The sequence below is a fragment of the Xylaria bambusicola genome (genome assembly GCF_022495145.1).
Source record: "Xylaria bambusicola strain CBS 139988 unplaced genomic scaffold F5B22scaffold_4, whole genome shotgun sequence".
NCBI classification, from domain to species: domain Eukaryota; kingdom Fungi; phylum Ascomycota; class Sordariomycetes; order Xylariales; family Xylariaceae; genus Xylaria; species Xylaria bambusicola.
Genome location: NW_025953557.1, coordinates 1,126,719 through 1,149,175, shown reverse-complemented (window position 1 = coordinate 1,149,175; position 22,457 = coordinate 1,126,719). Strand labels below are relative to the sequence as shown.

At 49.3% G+C, this 22,457-nt stretch overlaps 4 protein-coding genes across 4 annotated transcripts; 2 read left to right on the top strand and 2 right to left on the bottom strand.

Moving 5' to 3' along the window:
- Positions 1 to 17: 17 nt before the first annotated feature.
- Positions 18 to 1,895, bottom strand: F5B22DRAFT_352704 (uncharacterized protein). Its single transcript, XM_047970982.1, has 3 exons — positions 1,563 to 1,895; positions 1,341 to 1,443; positions 18 to 1,238 (listed from the first exon to the last, which is right to left on the bottom strand). Exons 1-3 carry the CDS (start codon positions 1,665 to 1,667, stop codon positions 25 to 27), a joined length of 1,422 nt encoding a protein of 473 aa, XP_047834990.1. The 5' UTR covers positions 1,668 to 1,895; the 3' UTR covers positions 18 to 24.
- Positions 1,896 to 4,196: 2,301 nt separating this feature from the next.
- Positions 4,197 to 5,609, top strand: F5B22DRAFT_352690 (Metallo-dependent phosphatase-like protein). Its single transcript, XM_047970981.1, has one exon. It carries the CDS (start codon positions 4,466 to 4,468, stop codon positions 5,591 to 5,593), a length of 1,128 nt encoding a protein of 375 aa, XP_047834989.1. The 5' UTR covers positions 4,197 to 4,465; the 3' UTR covers positions 5,594 to 5,609.
- A 10,293-nt stretch (positions 5,610 to 15,902) lies between these two features.
- On the top strand, positions 15,903 to 18,030 carry F5B22DRAFT_352426 (uncharacterized protein). Its single transcript, XM_047970980.1, has one exon. The coding sequence runs from the start codon at positions 16,082 to 16,084 to the stop codon at positions 17,885 to 17,887; it is 1,806 nt and encodes a 601-aa protein (XP_047834988.1). The 5' UTR covers positions 15,903 to 16,081; the 3' UTR covers positions 17,888 to 18,030.
- Positions 18,031 to 19,698: 1,668 nt separating this feature from the next.
- Positions 19,699 to 22,250, bottom strand: F5B22DRAFT_352422 (MBOAT family protein). Its single transcript, XM_047970979.1, has 3 exons — positions 21,493 to 22,250; positions 19,972 to 21,439; positions 19,699 to 19,866 (listed from the first exon to the last, which is right to left on the bottom strand). The coding sequence occupies exons 1-3, from the start codon at positions 21,660 to 21,662 to the stop codon at positions 19,840 to 19,842; spliced, it is 1,665 nt and encodes a 554-aa protein (XP_047834987.1). The 5' UTR covers positions 21,663 to 22,250; the 3' UTR covers positions 19,699 to 19,839.
- Positions 22,251 to 22,457: the final 207 nt, after the last annotated feature.

The following is a 22,457-nucleotide window of genomic DNA, read 5'->3' as shown; positions in this document are numbered from 1 at the left end:
TGCTGAGATAGCTGTGCCAGAGATTCACATCACAACACAGCACCCGCAACCATCCTTTCCGTTTTCATCTTCCGTTTGTGCCGGCGGATCAACTACTTTGACGGCTGCAGTCGTTTGGGTCTGTACTTGTTGCATCGATCTCGGGCTGCCTAGGGGGTTCATAGCAGGTGTGTCTTGAATCTTCGGCATGGTTGAGTACGAACTTGTCCCAGGGCGATTGGGAGTTGGAACTCTGGCCTCCGGCTTTAATGGCCATTCATCTTGGTCTTCACTATCAGGGTGTTTTTCTGCCTCGGGCGGTTTTATAAGTGTATCTTTGTTCAAGGGTCGGAACTCCTTGTCGTAAATATTCCCAAACGAACCTTCTTGTTCCCATTTCTCTTGTTGTAGCCTTTTTGCAACCGTGGGTAGAAGCTGTTGATCCGGTGGTAAACGAGGATCTGGTTGGTATGCGGAAATCATCCATGGAGGATCACCCTCAGGAGCTCGTGGAGATAGTTCGCCCGAACGAGTGGCTGGCCTTGTAGTAGAACTACTTCTAGTGGTAGGGCCAGATCTCGTCTTAGGCCGGCCTTGTGTAGTTGGCTTTGTTGGCGCCGATGTCTTGCGAGGAGTCGTCGTAGTAGTCTTCCTCGGAGATCCCTCAGTCAAAGAGCGCTTCCCAGATGGTGCTTTGGGCGAGTCATCCAGCGCATTCGCACTACTATTGCTCCGTGACCTAGTCTTTGGATACGCGATGGACACCTCGTCATCAAATGGCGGAAAACTCGTTTTTCGTTGCACGGGGGCATTTCGATCAATATAGTCAGAAGGAATCGGTGCCGGGCTGACTTTCGCTACAGGAATGCGTGTGCCTCTACCAGAATCGTTCGAAACCCAGTATTCACCAGGGTCCTCCGCAATCTCTTCAGGCCTGCGCAAATCCCAGCTCGAAACCTCGTGGTCTGGCGTTTTGTCGTGACCAGCATCGGAATTCATTCTAGAGACTGGTACATACTGCTGCTCAGATGAATCTGTGGTACCCCTCCGACGACTATGGCTACGATCTCGTCTTGATCTGCTCTGTGTCCTGGGCTTTGGAAGTACTATCCCAGCTTCTTGTAGCTCTCGACTCTCAATTTTGGCTAACTTATCTCGGTGAATCCATTTTGAATTTTCATCGTCGTAGGTTAAAATACTGCCATCGTTCGCACGTTTAGTCTTTGGCTGGGCTACAGCACGGCTATTGCTGCGAGAGTCTAGGGAGCATTAGTGACGAGTTCCATGTTGTTCGCCAAACCCACAAGACCCGATACGGCAATGACATAAAGCGAAATAGCGTGGCAGAGAGTTAGTCGTACCTCTAAGATTAAAGAAGCTGTCGGTGGCCCCGTTTTGTGAGTTTGATGCGTTTTGGGGTGAGCCAAAAGCTTCGTAGTCGGGAAAGGAGTGGTTTGTCGAAGGCTATCAAGGTGTGTATCGTCAGCAAAGATTCTTCCGAGCCTACTTAATCTATTTAAAGGTGGATGGATGTCCTTCATATCTTCAAAGTAGCAGAAAGTAGTCACGGGGCTGGAGTTTACCTCGTGCTGGCTATGCGAAGCATGGTTCCAATCTGCATATTCGTCCTGAGGGTCGCCCGTGTGATTGAAGGACGTTGGTCCTGAGGACGCTGAGATAGCCGCCATACCCAATCAGCGTATGCCACGGATAACAACGTGTTCTGCTTGGTTTGCAAGCCACAATAAATGAATCAATGCCACGATAGTTCTGGGTCGCGGATGAAGTTTCGGCAGAGATGATTCGGGCGTAATAAGAGGAATTGCGAGTTTCGATTTCGGGAGGAGAAGAACGAGTTGGTGGTGATATCATAGACAAGATGTAGAGCAACGCCCGGCCAGAGCAACAGCTTTCGAATCGATGGTTGAGCGGATAGCGTCAAGACGAACAGAGATGCGCGCAGGGCTGGAGGGCGGACAGAAAAGATATCAGCCGGTGAACCCCGAGCTAGAACAGAGCTAGAACTCGTTTTATTGAGGCCGAATTGTGAGGTAAGTGACTACTGGCGCGCCAACCGTGGTTCCAAGTACTAATGCTACGCGATCCGCGAACCGGTGGCAATCATCACAGCACTGGTCATCATATCAATATGGGATACAAGGCTCTTCTTCTGGATGATACATGAGCGAGTCGCGTGGCTCCGAAATGCCCCTATATGTAAATCTAGATTCAACCAAAGCAGCCGGTGGGAATGCTCGGTCACACTTTTCGCTGGGTTCGCCAGGTCGATAAGGAGACGCCCGCGGTATGCTGATGCTGTACAGAATCAAAGTCCGTGAGACAAGAACAAGAAACAGAAATAGAAACAGGAACGGGAGCACCCAGCCAGGCGGACACGGGCTGAGGAGAACTGCAAGAGAAAGAGGCAAGACACCAGATGGACGTTGGAGAGAGAGGTCGGTCATTCGCCTGGAAAGGAGGGCGGGCGAATGAAAAGAAGCAATTCTTGGGCTTAGCCAGGGATCTAGAGATGAAAGCAGAGGGCCCCAGCCCAGGCGATTGGCCAGCGGGCTACAGGGCGGTACGGCAGGTAGGTACTCACAGCTAAGGCAGCGTGCAGTGCGCTACCATGTACCTAACCTGATGCACCAGCGAGAGGGTACAGGTGGGGGTTTAGCAGCGAGACACGCTGCAAGATGCCGCAGCAGGTCCGCCGGTCCAATCAAAGACACCGTCCTCCAGTATAGGTACCTAGGTAGGTACCTACTTCAGTAGCCTGGCCCACCTGGGACATCGGGTCATGTCCGAGCTCTACCTAGTAGTACATATAGTACATATAGTACATATGTACCTAACCTACTCTCCCACGTAGTAGCTTTCTCTCTATGCCTGGCAGGTCGCGATCACGATGCATCAACTTGAATTATACCCAATGTGTCTAACATACAGACATAGGTAGTATGTATTGAACCAAGAAAGTAAGGGCTATCTATTGTGTACCCACCTAGCTATGGGCATGTATTAAAGATTCCAGCGGGTTAGCCCGCAAACAGACTCTACCTACAGTAGGTACCTATTGCACCACACACTACTTACCTAGGTACTCTCGGCACTCTAAGTTTCTCACTCTGAGATAGTACTTACCTTACCTAGGTTATATCCACTGGGCGATATTTAATCCTCAGTCAGGAACCTGCCTACATACTATATATATACCTAGGTAACTACGTAGGTACATTACATAGGTAGGGCCTGAATAGCCATAAAATACCTACGTAGATACTTACCTAAGTACAGAGGTACCGGTATGTACAGTGCACTATATGCCCATGCCACTATAGCATGACATTGTTGGGATGTTGCAGGGCCCTGGTCTGGCTGAAATTACCTACAGACTTATAATCACGGATCTGGCCTAGATTAGCCGTCAAGTGTGAAATTTGGTTACGATTTTTGTCAGTGACTGACTGGGGTAGGTGCAGAGTAGGTGCTAACACATCAGCTATCGATGCCCCTTTGCGCTTTTACACATCCTCCAGCAGTTATCGTAACTTCATGGTAGTATCGAATTGCCATGTGTGATACTCACGAGTAGTTGCAGATGGAGCAGGATGGATGCGATGCACTTATCCTCCGCGCTGGGACATGTATCATGGACTGGAACCACCTACAGTGCTTACTTCAGCCGTGCACTCAGCTATCGAGGCTGATAGCATTGTTGTTATAACACAGGTACACTATAACAAACGGGCTTGAGATTCGTTCTTCCATTGGTTCCACGTCGCGGTCTGAGCGACTTCAAGCGTGTGCAGGTAGTGATAAGGCGTACGACGTAAGCTTCCCCGTCCACATAGGTAGCTCGACGAGACTCACGGGACTTGGCTCATCGAGATTGCATTGGCACGACACCTCGATCGCCTCTTAGCCTGCAAGAGGGCGACAATCAAAGAACGAGCCACTTGCTTAAGGGTCTCAGAGTAGATACATGTATGACCGGCTGCTCATATACAAAAACATGACATCTCCGTAAGGCTCTCTCGCACCTGCTATCCGCAGATTATGAGAGTACCTAATATTCGAGAAAAGAGAAACGCGAAAAGGGATATATGAAGCACTATAGCATGCCTAAGGTCTATCTCAGATACTAGTATGACGTTATGCAGCGACAATATGAATTTCACAGATATCTACGTGAGGATATGGAGCTACGTCATCTAGTCACCCAGGTAGTGTTCGCCTAAACTATCACCAAACACCAATTCAATCACTACCTAACTTTGCTCACGGCTACTATCTAAAATGCAGTACTGGATTCTCTCTAGCTACAACTTTAGATTATACCCATTGATTATAATTTCATGACATTGGTTAAAGGTATATCTACGCCACCTTCAAGATAAAAAAGCGCCTTACACGTTGTTTACGTGCCTAAGTGCGCATCGTTCGAGTTAAAACCCCTTAAGCCGTATCCTCTGGTAGGTAGATCATGACGGATTCCAACGCACAAAGGCAATGTCCTTCCCGGCGCACACGAAGAACACGCTTTGTCTGTATCTCTGACACCCATAACTGCACCGTCAAACTGCCCAAAGGAGATGTCCTCATCCACTGTGGTGATCTCACGAACCAAGGGAGCTTTAACGAGCTCACAAAGCAAGTTCGGTGGCTCGAGCAGGCTGACTTCGAATGCAAAATCGTAGTGGCAGGCAACCATGACTTGACACTAGACACTGAATTCTACAGAGAATACGGGCCTTCCAGGCATGGAAACATAACCCAAGTGCCCGAGGACTGTCAGTCCTTGCTCACCCAATCTGAAACACTCACCTACCTGCTCCACGAGAGCCGGACCATCAGGTTAACGTCTCCATCGGGCCCACAGACTACATTCTCTGTTTTTGGATCACCCTACAGTCCGGCTTGGGGCGGCGCGTGGGCGTTCCAATATCCACGACATGATGAGGATAACATAGCTGCCAAGTCCCTTTGGGAGCAGATACCCCTTGACACAGATATCTTGATCACTCATGGTCCGGCACATACGCACTGCGATGAGTCCCGTATGCGTGAAGCCGCGGGGTGCGAAATCTTGCGACAGCAACTGTGGCGGGTGCGACCGCGCCTGGCGCTATGCGGGCACATCCATGAAGCCCGAGGGGTCGAGCGCGTAACTTGGGACCTTGAGGACAAAAATGCGCAATATGCGGAGCTGGGACGAACTCGCTGGCAGGATCCCAACCCAGACAGCGAGAAAAATGCGCTTGTGAACCTCACTGTAAAGGGTGGCATGCCGCTGAACAATGACGGGAGCCTCTGTCGGTTAACCGATGGATCCCATAAGGACTGGCGCGATAAACATAGAGGCGATCCTGATGATCTCGCCTACCCGGGTATCGGTACCCTCGGTCTTGGTGAGAAGCCGGACTCAGAGCGGAGTGACCAAGTGGCACTGGATGGGCGGCTTGGTCGCAAGGAGACATGTATTGTGAATTGCGCGATCCAGCATTCCAGCTACCCGCACTCAGGCCGGGGCCCACGGAAACTGAACAAAGCTATTGTCATAGACCTGGATCTCCCTGTATGGGAGGACCCGGAGCCGTATGCTAAGGCATAGGAGCAAAGATGCAGAGACTGGTGAATGCAGCTTATACCGAGCAATCCTTGTTCCAATACGCCCGGTTGCAGGAGAAGGACCATGAAATGGTGGGGGTTCTACGAGATCTCAACCATGCTGTGTAAGATACACCTTCAGCTTGATATGGCCCGGTAGCCACGTAACGAATCAGAAAGGACGATATTTCAAGGCATGAAAAGCCACCGAGCGGGGTAAATTGTCCGATGAGGCTCTTCACGATGCCAGGGTGCGTAGTCCGGCGGCAGGTTACCTTTTTTAGCATGCCGTCTAGGCCAACCTATGTTATTAGGAGGCGTATTATTAGGACACCTCCTTTATATTCCTTGACGGTTTTGGCCCCCGTCTGACACGCACACAATTGTTGCAGAGCCTCCATATAATCATACCAGGGCCAAGTGAAGTAGCCGTACTCGAGTGGGTGTAGTATACATATTCATAGGGAGAATGAATTGCGTTCGAGAACGATCACTATAGGCCTACCGCCACCTCATTGATGCAACTATTATACTGCTTTCCTGATCAACTGGCTACTACGTGATGCCTACGCCATTCATGACTGCAAGCTAGGCAAGTTATAGCTTCATCCACATATAGGTAGTAGACTGTGGCAGGTCTGATATTTCATGTACAGACAACTCGCAAGTCGCCTTGACCTGAGATTCATACTCTGGTGCAGTATGTACTACTCCCGCCACCATTAGCTCTAGATTCAGGGCAAATTTTCTATACATTTTGACACAGGGTCACCTAACTATTCGTTTAGAGCTATAAGATTGCACGATAGAACTAATATAAAACCTCCGTCCTTCTTTCTTTCACAAGTCACTACTGCTTTCATAATGTTTTCCTTCACCTGCCTCTAGGCAATTTCAACGATACACAGGCATTGGTCATTTTCTATATTATCAAGTGTAGGAATCACAACTGATGCTTGGCCATACATGCAGTTTACCGTTTCCTGGTTGGACTTGTGAGTCACAACTGCGGCGACTTGTAATGAGTTAATAATCAAAAGTAGATAACTAGAAGTTCGACATATCGCATCTTTACAAAACTAACGTTAACAATGAAATATGACTCAGAAGCCGTATGAAGAACTCTAGTCACTGACAGGTATTAAAATTAACTTATGACTGAGAAATGATATGTATGTTGGTTGAATACTTACTGTTGTGCCATTCATGTCCATTGACCAGGTGGTTATATTCATGTAAGGTACGCATAGGTGTGTTGGAATGGCTAAATTCCATCAGTAGTCGCGCATTCCACCAGTATGTCTTGTCTATATGATTATAATCCATCGAATCGCTTTTGCCTACAGAGCTAGGGAGCGAATATTCTTGACGGAACACAATTTGTCTACAACGCTACCTACCAAATATATTTGAGCACTGGGGTTATACTACGTAGAACGATCTAGAATACAACATGCTTCCCAAGGTAGCACATTGTACGGCATACATATGGATTTCCCATCAACGTCACTAGGCGTAATTCATAGAAACCCATGGCCAGCTCTCGCCCTGAACGGCTGCTTTACTATGGCAATGGTCCTCGTTGTGGCCTCGTACAACCCTACGACTTGTGGCGAACTGATGTAAGTTGGCCTTGGACGTGATTGTCTGTTGACCCCTAATGGAGGACTCTACTGTTGAGGTGCTACAGTACTCCTCGAGGTCGTACGTAAGGACGTCATAAAATACTCCCTGAATAGAGGTGGTTATGGCGGCGCTGTCAAATGCCACCCCCCCGTATGAATACTGCTACCTAGGGTGATATAGATGTGCACAGGCAAACATTTAGAATATGCTGTATGCTTGTATCTCTGAGTGAAGAGTAGAATATTGAAGAACCAAGGCGATCTTGTACAACAACGGTGGTGTGCTAAAAGGATACGGGGCCCTGACAGCGTGACGTCTGCCTCTGCAGCTGTTTCTTCTACATTGCCATCAATAGGTGGTAGCTCGCCAAGCGATCGCCTAGATTCATGGGTTGTGTGTGTCAGGCACCCAAGCCGCAGTCCTCTAAGAATTGTAGGCATTTATCGCTGCCTTAGCTGGGCGTACAGGTTTTGGTAGGAGGTGCTTAGGCTGCGTGTTACGAGAGTGTGGCTCGGGCAAACAACTTTGGAATGATCCGCAAGCTTTCCAAGAGGTTGAGATACATCTTCTCCATGTACCTGTGCAAAAAGCGATACGCCAGAGATTGTACCTGGAAACTATGATGACATTGAGCATCAAGAAGGACATATTAGATTGTGCAAACAGATTGCATGAACGTGTACGGCGTCTGGAATTAACTATCAACCGAGTCAATTGACGAAGCTCATGATGTCAGAGATCGCCTGGACTCTGCGAGAGTCAGTTTGCTGTTGGCAGACTGTTGGGTCTGAAGTGGTATGCGGATATGTGGCAGCACCCCGCGGATAATGCGACGAATACCGGCTTGCAGACAACCTACCGATCCGTTTTTGAGGCGTTGATTACTATCGCCCGTAGGCAATGCTCGCAGAAGATTGGTTTTCGGTATACGCCTATCAATTATAAATATAGAGGCCGTAGTGGTTTTAGACATGTACGTAAGCTGAGGGGCGATGCTGGGGAATTGGCCTATCCGCTTGTCTATCACAAAATTGCAATCACATCCCGCCGTGGGCTGGGTAGTAGTAATACCTAGTCCTGTGCGACGCTTACCGACACATGCTGATCTTCTTAGGCTCCCACATGTCACCTCGCTGTGACGATGCTGTGAAGGGGTATAGAGCTTTGTTAATTTCTGAGGAATGGAAGGGGGGTTCACAAGCTTAGGAGGTAGGTAGACTACTGCCTCGCACTCGTAAAGAAGTTGTGGCTTAGCAGCCTCACGTGTCAGTTTACTACACAACTCTATGTCCTTGGATCCCGGGAGCCACGTTCGGATTGCTAAAATTGAAGGCGATATTTTTGCTTGACAACACATTTGTTGAAGGCGGCAGATTCCGCTGGCGTGACGAGCTGAGAGGAAACAAAAGCCGAGAGGATAAGTGAACATGAATGGACTATAACGGACGTTTTTTTGAGACATCTAGTAAGTACTGATGACCTGACGGATCTTATGATTCGGTAGATAACCATTCTCGGTACAGTAGATCGGGTGCAGGCCGGAAGGAGACGACGTCCAGGTGAGCAGAGATAGTAGATGGTGGTCAGATGGTGTGACTCTGAAGACACTCCAGCGCTTGACCATAGGCCAATGACAAAACCCATAAGTGTTCCGAATCTGTGTACACATGTACTTACAAGTTCACATGCGGATGTTCTTCAGCGGGCGGGTTTAGCTCGCAATATGCGGGTGATTGGACAGACGGATAGACTCCGGTAGATCTGGGTAGATCCGGTGGGCTTGCCCTTTCCTGGGGACTTTTATTCAAGAGAGCATACTGTAGATCCAGTGCCGGAATGGGCCTTGGTGAGCTGCTGCACCAAGTACAAGAGCAGAGAACAATGGCGGGCGGCGTATCAATTGGTTGCATGGCCACTGTCGCAACATAACACTGGTAACGTTGTCGAGCAAAGAACAGCAAACAAGTAGGTACGGGCAGTTCAAGCACGGTCAGCTTCCTTCACCGCCATGCATCGAGGTGTGTCCTGTTAGGTCGTGGCAGCAAGATGGCATACTAGGTACTAGACAGCCTGCAAGATCCTCCATGTCAAGCGAAAGGCACAAATAGGCTTCGTCCCGTGCCAGGCACACCTACTGTGCCTCTCCTACAAATGGCGGCTGTTATCTTGGTACCACGGCACAAGCATGGTCCTTGCTACAGTAGCATTGGGCGAATGGCTTAATCCATGTCAAATAGTGTCCACAGCTACACTCACAATACCTATCATTCGTACACTTCAACTTCTACTGTACACGACTAGTACGATCCAGTACAGTACTTACATAGACATAGTACTATCCGCAGGTCAGATGGAGAGACACGTGATGTGTGAATCCAAGTACCAAGACCCTATATGGAGGGGGTATACCGTACTAGTAAGTTCGGAATAGGCCTGATGGCGATGGAGATTTGACCCAGTAGTCGGTGTTCTCCCAAGTCACACACTGCTTATCGGAAACAGGTGGACAGGAAGTAGTTGGCCAATAAAACATCGCAGAGGCTGCAAGCCTCGAAACCCCGAAGACGTTGTAGGGGGACAGAACAGAACAGAATGAGATGGCCTTACCGTAGGCAAATAGAGGTATCCATTGTGTGCTTGTATCCTGGGGTGGGGGATAGGCACTGTCAACAGTTCCCTAGAAGCACCATAATATGATGCCAGAGATCGTGGCGTTTCTTGACCTACTACTAGGGAATAGTATCGGGTCATCTTCTCACATGAGATGTCCGATCTCCGTCATGGGAAGCGGATATATCGACATTGGATCTCTACAGTACATGGATGCAGTAGTCGAGATGAAAATAGTCTTCAGTAGCGTCGGGTATAGTCGACAGATTCAACTTAGTTCAGGCAAAGGTCAGTCTCCTGGAATATGGTTCGTCTCCGTCGATTCCAAGTTGCTCGACTCGTTGTTAACCCCTAAGTATGACCAACAGAAGAAGGACACAAAGCCCCGCCCCCACCAACCTGTTTGACTTATTAGGAAAGCCGCTTGTGACCGCGGGGATTCGGGTAATTTGTATGCTGTGTTTACCTACCTACAGTATTTGTCGTGCTGATGGGAGCTGGAGAAGACGCACATCATTCTGTTATTCCAGCACGGGGAAGACAGAGCTCGCGAAGATCGAGCGGGGCTTGGACCATTAAATAGGCTCGTCTCATGACTGCCGTCGTTGTTCATGAACAGAGCATGAACTACTACCAGGCAAACGCGCTGGCTGCCGCCGTCGTGCAATGTCCCCAAATGGGACGGAACCAAAACAGGCTCGAGATGCTCATGGATCTTCTGGCAATCAAACAAGTAGTGAGGGAATCGTGGATCGATGGCATGAGCGCGATTCGCTCCCGCTTGCAGATGTCCTGCATTATCCTTGAAATCACACGTTGACCGCCGATACTGGCCAAGTGAGCCTGGCTTCATGTGGGCGAGTGGATTGTGCATCCTCCTTTGTCCAGTCTCTGTCCAGTCTCCGCCCAGTTGCCTCTACAATTACAGTAGCTCCTCTGTCCGGCCAGCAGCGGTGTTGTGCACTATGCACATTTGCAACCTATTGATGACCATGTCTCCGTGCGTACATGTACATGTACCTGTCTCATATATACCAGTAGGTAATTATGGATAGGGATCTTTCGATGCGCAATTCCGATACTGGAAGTAAGTAAGTGTGTATAAGGAGTTTACATAAGCTACCTCATAGGGGAGAAGAATTGCATCTTATCAATGGCGAGCGTCACGGCCAATGTGACGGTTCGCCCTGTCGAACTGTGTCAGCATTGGGTGCCCATCCTATCGTCACTTGTGTAAGGACGAAGTGTTTATTCTTTGGCTAATAGGGTCAGCATCGTCCGATGAAGACCTCACTGGCTTGAGAAACTCAATGGCACAGTGAAACAGAGTTAATGTGTGGCCGCTAGCTTGCAATCTGGCACCGTTGACACAAATCTTGCCGCCCACCTGCTTGACACCCATTGGCTTCGATTCTATCCCAAATGATAGATCCCTTTTAGCTTCTCCTGCTGCCCCTCCTTTTCGTTTACTTTACTGTAGGTACACTGACCTAACCCATTACGATCGAAAGAGCGTCCACACCATCCATGCTCTGCCGCGCTCTGCCGTGCACGCGGCCAGGTGCTGAGGCCTCGTGGAACTGTCCTCATGCGAGTCTACGCCAGAAAGAGCGCCAAAGAACGAAGACCCGAACAACGATGAGACCACGAGGCAACAGTATCAGCGTGATCGGGAAGCCTTGTAACAAGGTCGACGAGTGACGGCAACGCTGGCAGCGCTGATGCCATCGACCAAGCCGTGTATGTGTAGCGTACCTGCTTCATGCCAGGTCAAGTGGCTCCGTCTCTCTCGGCCAACCTTTCAGAATCGGCCTTGCACCTAGATGCAACTGTGACTGGCTACCTGCAAGAGGGCCTGTACATGGTGCTGATGCATCGAAGGTTTCGATCCGAATCTGGTTGGCTGAGGGGGTTATGCAGGCGAGTCGGTCTGTATGGCTACCAACAGCGTAACCGGGGACCCCTTCGCTCCAATAGTTGAATGCTGCTATGCATGCCGTTACCACTTTCAAGGGTCAGATGCATCCATAAGTAAGACTACATAGTACACGGTGGAGATCAGCTGCTGCACGCAAAGTTCGAAATGGCAAAGAGGCATGGTTTTCGCGCGACAATGCCCAGTAGAAAGACTTCGAAACACAACGCCAACTCGTGCCACGATGCTGCTACTCATCACGAATGGGCACATGTGTGCATGATAGTAAACGACATCCACTGGATGCTTCGTTCAATCGGCATAGATGATTGCTATCCCAAGAGTTTCGATGAACAACGAATCTCATGATCTGAAAGGGGAGCACTGGTGTTACAAAGCCTTGTGCGCTTCCAAGGCTCGCCCAACCATGATCGACAACTAATACAGATAGATATACTATAAAACATAAAAACCCTCGATCAACTCAACTGAATAGGCGGTAGGGATAGCATGGCGCCCTCCTATCATACTTGATGTAGGTATGGGTGCATTCTTGAATGCCAATATACGGTCCTCTGCCGGATACGCACAGAGTAAAGTAGGTTACCTCGCAGGTGTCGCCTGCAGGTGTCGGCACTGGATGCCAAATTTACTCTCCCTACTACCACTTTACGTTCATCGAGCCCATGTTGGCGATACAGGTGACAACTTGGGATTAAGAGTTCGTCAACCTTGTGAAGTGGTAGGATTTAGAAGATATTTCACTATCTACCTCTACCTCCCTAATCTAGGTGCTTATCATAGGTAATGCTACGCATTTCATCGACTTGCGGCACACCACAACGCCCTACTTTCTTTGCAGGTTGCCTCAACCCACATGTGTGATGCACATACCTAGAGCTTCGTACACTATTTACAATACCTTCCCTAAGTAGAGACGCACCTTTTTTGAATCGTTGGTTGAGTAAACCTTTTTCTTGACAATTCTCTGCTGTTGGGCCAACAGATATTCGGTGAGGACTGTTTTCGTTCTTTGGCCGGCCAACGATTTTAAGTGCCCTAACGGTGCAAGAGGCCAAGGGGCAGCGGTTGGTACAATATCTAAAACCCTCAGCTTCACCGCTGGTTGTTCGAGCTGCCTCAGTTACACGCCCACACACTTAGACCTTTGAGAACAAACGGCGGGTACCACTCCACAACAACACGTCCTGTTTCTAGGGAGATGGCCGACCGACTTTTTCATTTCGTGTCATATCAAAAGAGGTATCCAATTAGCTGGTATCCGACTTTCAAATCGTCCGTCAACTACTGAGCTAGCTTCTCCTGTAGCAAGTCCAGCTCGCCATCCATCCGTGATGAGACAGACCCTGCATTGCCTGTCGAGCCTGTCATTGACTACTTGTCTAGGTATCATCAAGTCGCAAATCGCCACAACTCGCCCCTGTACTTCATCCCCACGGTTCTACATACCAAATAGGCTAGACAGTAGAGCACCTATTGCCCCAGCAGGCCTGCCTGGGCTGTATGCCCATTGGCCTGTTGCGGACCAGAACTTCAGAGTCTTCGTAACGCATTCGTGCAGCAGGTCCATACCAACTTGCCTATTTCGCTCCAGGCACATGCTTTCATTGTCGAGAACCGAAGTTCCATTGCCTCTTTGACCCGAGACTGCCTGATAGCCGTCGCCTAGGCTCGTGAGCAGCTGCTCGTGCGATTCGCTCGCCAAATCCCAAAAGATCGACAACTCAACTGCCGGCTAAAGGTCCGGGGAATATTCTTTCTCTTTCGGTGCTTGTCACTTGCCCCGTTGTCTTACTCATCTACTACCCTCCGCCGCGCCGAGTCGCTCATACCGAGGGCAGACGAGGGCAAGGCGTCCCCGCGCGCATGGAGCGTTACCAGATTATTACATGTATTATAAAGATTCATAATCTCTGCTGGACTGCCTGTCTATTGTTTTCGCCGTAGGACGGATTTTCTTTTTCATCTCATCAAACCAGGCTTTCGCCGATGATTGTGTAGTATTACCTAACAGTCGTGCTCTGATTTGATAAGCACCCGCTGGGAGTTGGGTGTGTGTTTCTGGAGTTTCCGACGTTGTGCATATGTAATACCAATAGGTGCTACGGCCCTCTCTTGACTTGTAGTGCACGTAACAGCTGTATTCCTTTTGGTCTCGTCAGCATGAATACGAACGGGCTCTCTAGCTGAGATCAAATCCGCAGTAGGATCGGTCCATCCATCCAGCCATCCGTCCAAGGACTCATCTTTAATCATCACTGATCATGGACTGTCAACAGCGGCCCTTCCTCACCTTGTTGGCCGGCTATTATTGTTTTGAGCTGGGATTGAATTGAAATAGTTGGCCAGTATACACGTCATGTGCACTGCCCGAGTCGAATGGACGGGGCCCTCGTTCTCCGTCGCCCCCATAATCCCACATGCCTCACTCAGTAAGTATGCAGTAAACAATGTAGTCCGGCGTCCAGCCTAACACGGTCCGGGACTCGGGCTACCTCGTTATTCTACATACAATTACTATGTACACACATAGACGCGCGTATTCGTCAAGTCGGATTCAGAATGAGTGCCGCCAAGGGGCCATAGCCACTGTAGGTATGTCAGTATGTAACTATCACTCTGCTTGCCATTGATTGCACTTCTAAATAGGTATTAAGTATACTGTAAGTAGTAAGGAGGGGATACGAGCCACGGGTACTTGGACTCACGGCCAGTCGTTGCGTAGAGCGAGGTCACCCGATCCTTGTCCTGGCCAGTCTAACGTTAGGCGGTTCCGCCGCAGTACTGCGAGGTCCGTCTCCTGCGCGCCCAGATGCTTAGGGCGGACTTTAGGGGGTAGCGGCGGCCCTTCCAGAGGACCCATCACCGCCCACTGGCCGCGCGAGGCGAATACAGCGAACGCTCCAAGCAACTAGATGCGCTAACAGACAACCGATTACAGTAGCGAGAGTAGTTGTTGTCGAGAGGCAACTTGTTGATAGATCCCCCTTGAATGTGCCAGAAGCAGCGAGAACGCGTGGTATCTATCTATGTAGTTCCAGCTGCGCACACTGCTGAGGCTACCTAAGTACCTAGGTACATATGTAGGTACATACATGTATGTATGTAGATGGTAGATGCCGTCTGGGTCCCAAGGAGGTATGTATCTACCTACCAACTTAGTACTCGAGCAGACTCGAGGTACAGTACCTGCCTAAAGGCATACCTATCTCAGGCAGGGGACCGCATCACACCTCAGCGTCGCCTGTCCCCATCCCACCAAGATCCCACCTCTCCGCTCTCTCCTGGGCTAGGTACCTATCTTAGCTACCGCTCTAGGTCCGTAGGAAGGTACTAGGAAAGTAAGTCCTATATACTTCACTCCCTAAGTAATGCTGAAAGTAGGTACCTAATGCTCTAATCACACACAATAGTGGAGGGACATCCTACCCACATGTCCCTGGGAATGGCCGAATAAGCTGCCGCGGTAGCATCGGTTGGTGCACCAGGTGTCTCCATCGAGGTAGGAGTAGCAGCTGGTACCGTCACTACGTGTACACACTACCTACTTACTACTACTGACCTCCTACTCTGTACTTGTAGCGGGCAAGTGGATGTACCTAGGTACCCATTCCCTGCACATGCTGGTGACACAGCAGTGTACCAGAGCGCTCCGAAAGAAACCCCCCCATATCCCAATGCCCCCCCCAAATCGCCCCCATCAAGGCCTCAAACTCAACTCGCACGCCCATCCCAAACAAATACTGCATATGCCCCCCTCCCTCCATCGAGTTCCTCCTTCTCCAGTCCTTGCTGGCTGCCCCGACCTCCTCTTATTCCTCGTTACGTTCCTGTTTCGTGATATTATCACTAGGCCATTACCATTGTCCATTCCTTTCATCCCGACCGTCTATCCCAATCCGAAATATCCATCCTCCTAGTAATACCATCACCGTCACTACCTTGCTCCGATCAACCCATTGATCTTTTGCGCTGCGCTAAGCAACGTCGATCGTGACGATTGACTTTCTAACTAGCGTTTCTGCCCTGGGACCGTCTCTTCTAGACGTCCCATCTTTCTTCCAGGGCCAGTTCTTAGTTGAATCTGGCTCAGCGTTCGTCTTTCTAAAGCCTGCCGTCTTGTAGGCTGTGTATTACCTCATTTTACGATTCCTTCTCGTCGTCTTCTTCCTCGTGACGTGCGTCAAACGCCAGCCGCTTGATCACCACGCGCGCTTCTTATGCTTATTCGTTACCGCTTTCGTGACAATTGAAACTAGGTTACTGAGCGGAAACGCTAGTAACTAGAGCCCTCGCTGGACGACCGCACCTCTAATCACCATGACTGTTCTCCCTCCCGATCCGTACAGAATTCTTGGAGTCTCTAAAGATGCTCAAATACCAGAAATCCGTTCCGCTCACCGGAAACTCGTCCTTAAATGCCACCCTGACAAGATTCAAGATCCCGCCTTGAAAGAGGCGAAACAAAAAGAATTCCAGCAAGTACAACAAGCTTATGAATTACTTAGCAACGAAGTCGAACGGGAGAAATACGACCGGAAAGCCGAGGCATTTGAGTTACGAGAGCGGGAAAGGGAAAGGGCCAAGACCTCTGCAGCAAGGACAACGTCTTCGACACCTAAACGAGAATCTCCCCTCTTTTATCATGTCAAAGAGGCCTCTCCACGAACCACCACATTTGCCAAATCGAGTCCGTACGGAAGAACACCCCCCCGGTCTTGGGAAGACACTACTTCCGCGGCACGACTGTTTGAAGAAGCTACACGCCATGCCAGGAAAACTGCAAGCTATGAGAAAGAAAAACCTTCAAGACGGGAAGAAGAGCGTCGTAGGCGCAAAGAAGAAGAAGAGTGGGCTCGCGAAAAGGAGAAGGCGAAGGAAAGAGAGTTGAGAGAAGTGAGGGAGGCACGCGAAGCGCGAGAGGCGCGAAAAGCTAGGGAGCGTAAGGAAGAGAAGGAGCGGGTTGCACGGGACCGGGAAGACCGAGAGAAAGAGAAGCGCAAAGAAGAGAAGAAAAAGGCGCATAGCGATCGCGAGAAAGAGCGTGAGAAGGAGCGGAAGAATGCCACAGCCGAGAAGCATCGTTCTAGAGGGCACCCAATCATTGAAGACCAGGATTCATCAGATGTGCCTGACTCGTCAGAGGATGATGATGTTGTTTATGAACCGCCGCCATCCAAGACCGATAGGAAGAAGTCGGGTAGTAGCCGCAAGCCAGAAGACATAGACGGGCCATCGACAGAGCGCACTAGGAAGTACTCTGGTAACATGGAAAGCGCCATTCGCTATCTAACAAAGGCGGGCACTAAACCAGTTTCATTTGGTCGTTCACACACATACACCGAGGGCTCCTCCATGCTCTACAATCCAATGGTCCCGACGCCTCCTCCGGCGGCAGGCGCGCCTTTTGCGCCTCCTCCACCAACGAACGAGCCAGAAGAAATCTCGGAAGAAGAGGTTAGAAGGTCTGCGGCACGGCCATCTGGTCGGCGCATGTCCCATGACACGCCAAGAACATCAAGGGAGAAGTCATCTTCACACAAGAAGTCAAGCTCTTCCAGAGACCAACCCATAATCGTAGAGGCTGGCTCGCCTCGAACGGTTCCTTCACTCCCTCGTGCACATACGGAAAGCTTTTCCCGCCCCATTCCTGTACCAAATCTAAGTCGCGCAGAAACATGGTACCCATCAACGGAGCGTGAACACGAGCGCCATGAGCGAGGTCGCTCGCGTCTTACGCCACCCGCATACACGGACGAGGAGGACACTGAGGAGGATCGAGAACGTCGTCATCGACGCAGCCGACGGACTCAATCCCCTGAGCCCATACCGCACGTTCGATATGGTGTGGATGGTAGTGGCACTAAGAGCATTCCAATACGCCAGAAACAGTACCACGAGCAACCGCCACGTGGTTCCTACAAAACAAATAAGGCTTATGTCATGCCGAACTCCTCAGCCCGCGTACAGCGCGGGCATACAGCATATGCCCGTGACTATTATGAAGAGGATCGGCCCCAGCATTTCCCAGGGATTAAATATGCGCCGCAATTCAAGGAGCAGGACATTCGTTACAGCGACCTTCCCTACAAGGGGTCGTCATACCGACCAGATGTATACGCTTAGTGAGACTATCTTAGATATCTCGTATCTTTGTCGTTTAATATCTGGCGTTATTTGGAGTTCATTTTCGGTTCTTGCTCCCGTGAAACTGGGATTTGGCGTTCTGGGCATTTTAACCCACTTGATATCATTTGCACATACAGAATTTGATGAAATGCAGTAACGATTTGACGACCTCCTGCCTGGAGCTACACGACAGATTGTAAAGTGGTTTACAATACAGGATATTCCTTACCTTGCTGGGGTTATCTTGCAATACCAGCGTTGCTTCCTGCTTCCTGAAGTATAGTATGCTACACCACATGGCGGACTGTGCTGTTCATAGCATGTGGACAACGACAGCTATGACAATACTTAACGGGAAATCACGTCTATCATACACTGTTTTCCCAATGAATGTATCTTTTGTTGTTTCTCTGGATTTTTTTATCTATTGCGTCATGTGCAACGCCAGCTATACGATATACAATTACATTTGCATCTACGGGGACGAAGGGCTTCTTGTTTTCGGACGGCTCATTGTGGGCGCAATCAATGGCGGTTTTAGTGGGCATGTTTGTGTTTGGTCTGATTTTTGCGATGCGCTCGCTTTGAGAGTTTCATGAAGAGGAAGCGGGATTCATTTAGCCTACGTCAAGGGAGGCGAAAGAGAGGGGAAATAGGAGGCGCGTCGGGATTGACTCCGCTACACTCATTTGATACTACCAACCGAGGGAGAAGAAACCCTCTGATGGCCTCCAGTTCTTCCTGTCTGGAAAGCCTCACTCCACACACAAGGAGTCTCGACGCAACGTACATAACGCATTACATACATACATACATAGCACATATGGTCTCAGCACGCGCGGTACTGGGTTATTTCTCTAAATCCCTTACCCCGCAGAGGATGCTATGTTTTCCCTGTTATGAATGAATGGAAGTCATGAACCAAGCATTTACTACTCCTCTCTTTTTTCGTAACCTTCAAATTGTGACGTGGAACGCCGGTATTGTTTGAATGTGCACAGGCCACGTAGTTTGGTTTGCGATAGACTATGTACCTATCAGGGATGGACTGTTCAATAGATGATAGACTTCTATAGATATATATGAGACATATACTAGTATGAGACATTTGCCCGGGATGTAGTCAACCGAGACTCTGGACTTAACTAACTAGTGTGTTATCGTGTTCATGAAGGAAACAACATCCGAGACATTTTCTTCACTGCGCTATCTATACATAGTATATATCTACTGTAAATATCTGCCGGACAAGGATTAAGAGAAACAAACTACCTATTATAATCTGTTGGTACCTGGGTTAGTAGGTATACATGTATAGTTTGTCTTAGAGCCCTTAATTTTAGTTATGCCGAGGTTGGTATTTATCTATCCTGCGCGAAATGTTTGTTTGTTTGTTTGTTTCTCTACATGGTCCGATTCGAAGCGCGTCTGGATTTGGAGTGTGCCAGTGCATTATGATAATTTTGTTATGTTACGTTATGTTATGCTTTGCTTTGCTTTGAAATGCCGTTATGGGGGTCGAATATTTGGTCGTGAGGGTTACAATAATGGCTACTAGCACAAACAAACAGGCTAATGAATTTGTGTATATAGGTGAATCATTCGGGTTATCTACACGCATACAGATGGTTATCTCGTGGGCTGCATATACAATACAACTATCTTGACCATCTACGTTATCTCGCGTTTAGATGGGACATCCCGGCTGAATCCTATCTGCAAAAGCTTATAAAAAAAACTCTCGTATAAAGGTGGTATCTTCGCGCGATGATAATTGTACAGAAAAAGGCTAAAAATAGATATGGAATACGGTTAGGGTGAATGGATGCTAGTATTTACAGCTTGGGTCGTCTAGTCTCGTCGTCGAGTCTCTAGGTGGGAGATCTTTTTCGAATTGACGGTGCTACTATTCCTTACCATGTACGAACAACAGGACAATGCTTATTGATTTACAACAAAACGTAAAGCGAGCAAATCTGTGTTGTTTTGTTTCTATGTTAGCTTTACTGACATGTCATATACAATGGGATCAAATGGAAATCAAACATGACGTTTATACACACAACGATGACAGAACTTACCAGACTCAGTCCCAAGATCATACTGATCCAAAAGAGCACATTGTTGGCCGTCTTGTGGGCGCGGACCCAACGCGTGTGCTGTAACATCACGATAGGAAGCTGCAACATCTGGCAAACAAAGCCGTAGCCGCGCAGCTTCTTGGTGATGCAGGCCATGACGATTTCATGGCCGATGGCGGACACGAGGAAAGTAACAAAAGTCGCATTACTGCGGCCGATACTGGGTTTTGAGGTTGCGTACACGTGGCGGCGCAGGAATGAGTACACAGGGACGTTCCACTCGCGGCTAAACTCCATCCAGTCCGAGCAGTTCCACCAGTCGCTGTAGAAATGACGGTCTGCGAATCGCGTGATCTCGGCAAAGGCACCTAGAACATACTCAAATATGACGAGGAAGACAAGAAGTAAGGTCAACATGAAGGGGAAGAGTAGCCACGATATCGACTCTAATAGGATTAGTAGCTTCTCTGTTGCCGAGGTAGTGTTACTGAGCCGCACTTCCGAATCCTGCAGGACGGGCAGGATGAACTCTTCCGAGATGACGGTTAAGAGGAAGATGCAGCCAAATGTTGCCACGATCTTAGCCACAAGATTGGTCCAATCGATGGACTTGGTCCGCGGGTATTCCAACTCGTAGCACAATGTGGGACACAGAAGATAATCAAAGTAGTTCCCCCAAGAAAGGTTATTGGGGTAGGTGACGTTTCCAATGGGGCTTGTCAACTCACGAGCGAGATCATCACGCAGCTGAGACAGGCCCTCGCCGTCGCTGTCGCTGTCAGCAACTACTTCGCTGTGCCTGCGGGTGCCCATTGGATTTTCGACGGTGGGATACGTGTAAGCAGGCTCTTTGGAGGCGCTACCAGGCTGATCGAGGCTTTGCAGTCTCTTCTCAGTCTCCGAGAGATGTCCATTGTAGAAGGCGTAAGAGTGCATCTTCATGAGCAATACCATGCTGTGCAGCACGAAGAAAACCTGAGCAGTCCATGTCCAGCTGAAAATGAAAGGCACAGCAATCCAAGATGCCAGCCATACTACTTGGTATATGCTTTGGACAGCCATGCCACCTTTGTTCCAGGTCAGCGAGCCACGGCTTTTTCTGAACAGCCTATGCAGAGGCAAGCTGACAGCAGTGCTCCCAACCATGCAGAATTCGGCAATGGCCAAGTGCCCCGGTTTAATGGTGAAGAGGGCCCAGATCTGCACGCGCAAGGGATAGCCAGTGTCTTTGTAGTTGCGCAACATGGTAGTGATGCCCATGATGGCTAGTCCAACCCAGAACAGATTGAAGAAGCCATGGAAGTCGCGGTAGTCGGAGTTAGGATCGAAGTGGGAGACGCGCGATGCGAATTCGGTGGTTGGGAAGAGACGTCGTCGCTGTCGTTGTTCGGCGCGGACTTGTTTGCGTGCGCTCGATAAAGCCTTGGTTGAGGCTGGAGCGTTGTCGGGTACGGGAGTTGAACGGCCACTGCGAAAGTTAGCAAATGTCGATGCTCAAAGGCGATGACAGCGAGCGCGTACCTTGTCACATTCGAGGCCAGCTCTTGTGGTGCGTCGAGCATCCCGTCAATAGAGCTGCTGCTCCTTTGCCTGGCAAGCTCGGCAACTTGGGCATGCTGGGGTTTGCGTGGGCGAGGGCGCAAGACATGATCGTGAGCTCCGCCATTGGTCTCGATGTTTGTCGATGCCATGTTCCCGTTTACAGCAGCACCGAGGCGTGTTCGCTATGCTGCCGGTGACACCAAGGTCAGGAATGGCGGGATCGCAAGATTGCAGAGCCGACCATGAAAACACGTGGTGTGGACCCTGAAACCGCAGGATCTCTAGCAGCTAATGGAGGGACCGAGTGGATGGGACCGATAGATAAGTTAAACACCAAATTTTGAAGCGAGTGTGGCCGAGGGACTCGATGAAACATTACAGTAGGTACAAACTGCGAGAGTTCGCCATGGACGCTCGGCTACTGTAATATCCCGCATTACCCGCATGCTTACCTTGGTCAGCAAAAGGTAGCTGTCGAGGGCTGTTCAAGATACCTAGTTCTCCGAGATGCAGTTTGTATGTCATACTTACCCGTTGGGACTCCACTTTCGTCGCCAATCTTCTGACTTCCAGTAGAAGCGTTGGGGTCTTTAACTTGAGAATGACTAGTCGACTCGAGAAAACAAAGGTACTTCTAAATACGTACAATTACCACCAAAATGGAAGTAGCTCTGCTTAAACCAGTTTCGCTTTACATAACGATTAAAAAACTTGAATATAGGTAGCTAAGAAATTCAATTAGGCAACCACCTTCCAGCCCACTTACCCTCCCCACTTCTATACCTTCAATACCTTCACCTTCGACTTCAACACCTTCAACTGTTCAATCTACGCAGCAGCAGAATTACTAATAAAATGCATATAAAGTTGTTTACCTCAAGAGACGCGAACTCAAAGAATTGGCTAACTTAGCAATTTCAGCAAGGGTGGCGATATTCTTGGCA

What these genes read in the sequence shown, in the direction of transcription:
- F5B22DRAFT_352422 (XM_047970979.1), bottom strand. Translation starts at nt 21,662, where the DNA reads ATGGCATCGACAAACATCGAGACCAATGGCGGAGCTCACGATCATGTC. An exon ending in CTGGCCTCGAATGTGACAAG is followed by an intron (nt 21,440 to 21,492) that starts GTACGCGCTCGC and finishes TAACTTTCGCAG; the next exon opens with TGGCCGTTCAACTCCCGTAC. An exon ending in TGATCTTGGGACTGAGTCTG is followed by an intron (nt 19,867 to 19,971) that starts GTAAGTTCTGTC and finishes AAAACAACACAG; the next exon opens with ATTTGCTCGCTTTACGTTTT.
- F5B22DRAFT_352690 (XM_047970981.1), top strand. Translation starts at nt 4,466, where the DNA reads ATGACGGATTCCAACGCACAAAGGCAATGTCCTTCCCGGCGCACACGA.
- F5B22DRAFT_352704 (XM_047970982.1), bottom strand. Translation starts at nt 1,667, where the DNA reads ATGGCGGCTATCTCAGCGTCCTCAGGACCAACGTCCTTCAATCACACG. An exon ending in CTTCGCATAGCCAGCACGAG is followed by an intron (nt 1,444 to 1,562) that starts GTAAACTCCAGC and finishes ACACCTTGATAG; the next exon opens with CCTTCGACAAACCACTCCTT. An exon ending in CAGCTTCTTTAATCTTAGAG is followed by an intron (nt 1,239 to 1,340) that starts GTACGACTAACT and finishes AATGCTCCCTAG; the next exon opens with ACTCTCGCAGCAATAGCCGT.
- F5B22DRAFT_352426 (XM_047970980.1), top strand. Translation starts at nt 16,082, where the DNA reads ATGACTGTTCTCCCTCCCGATCCGTACAGAATTCTTGGAGTCTCTAAA.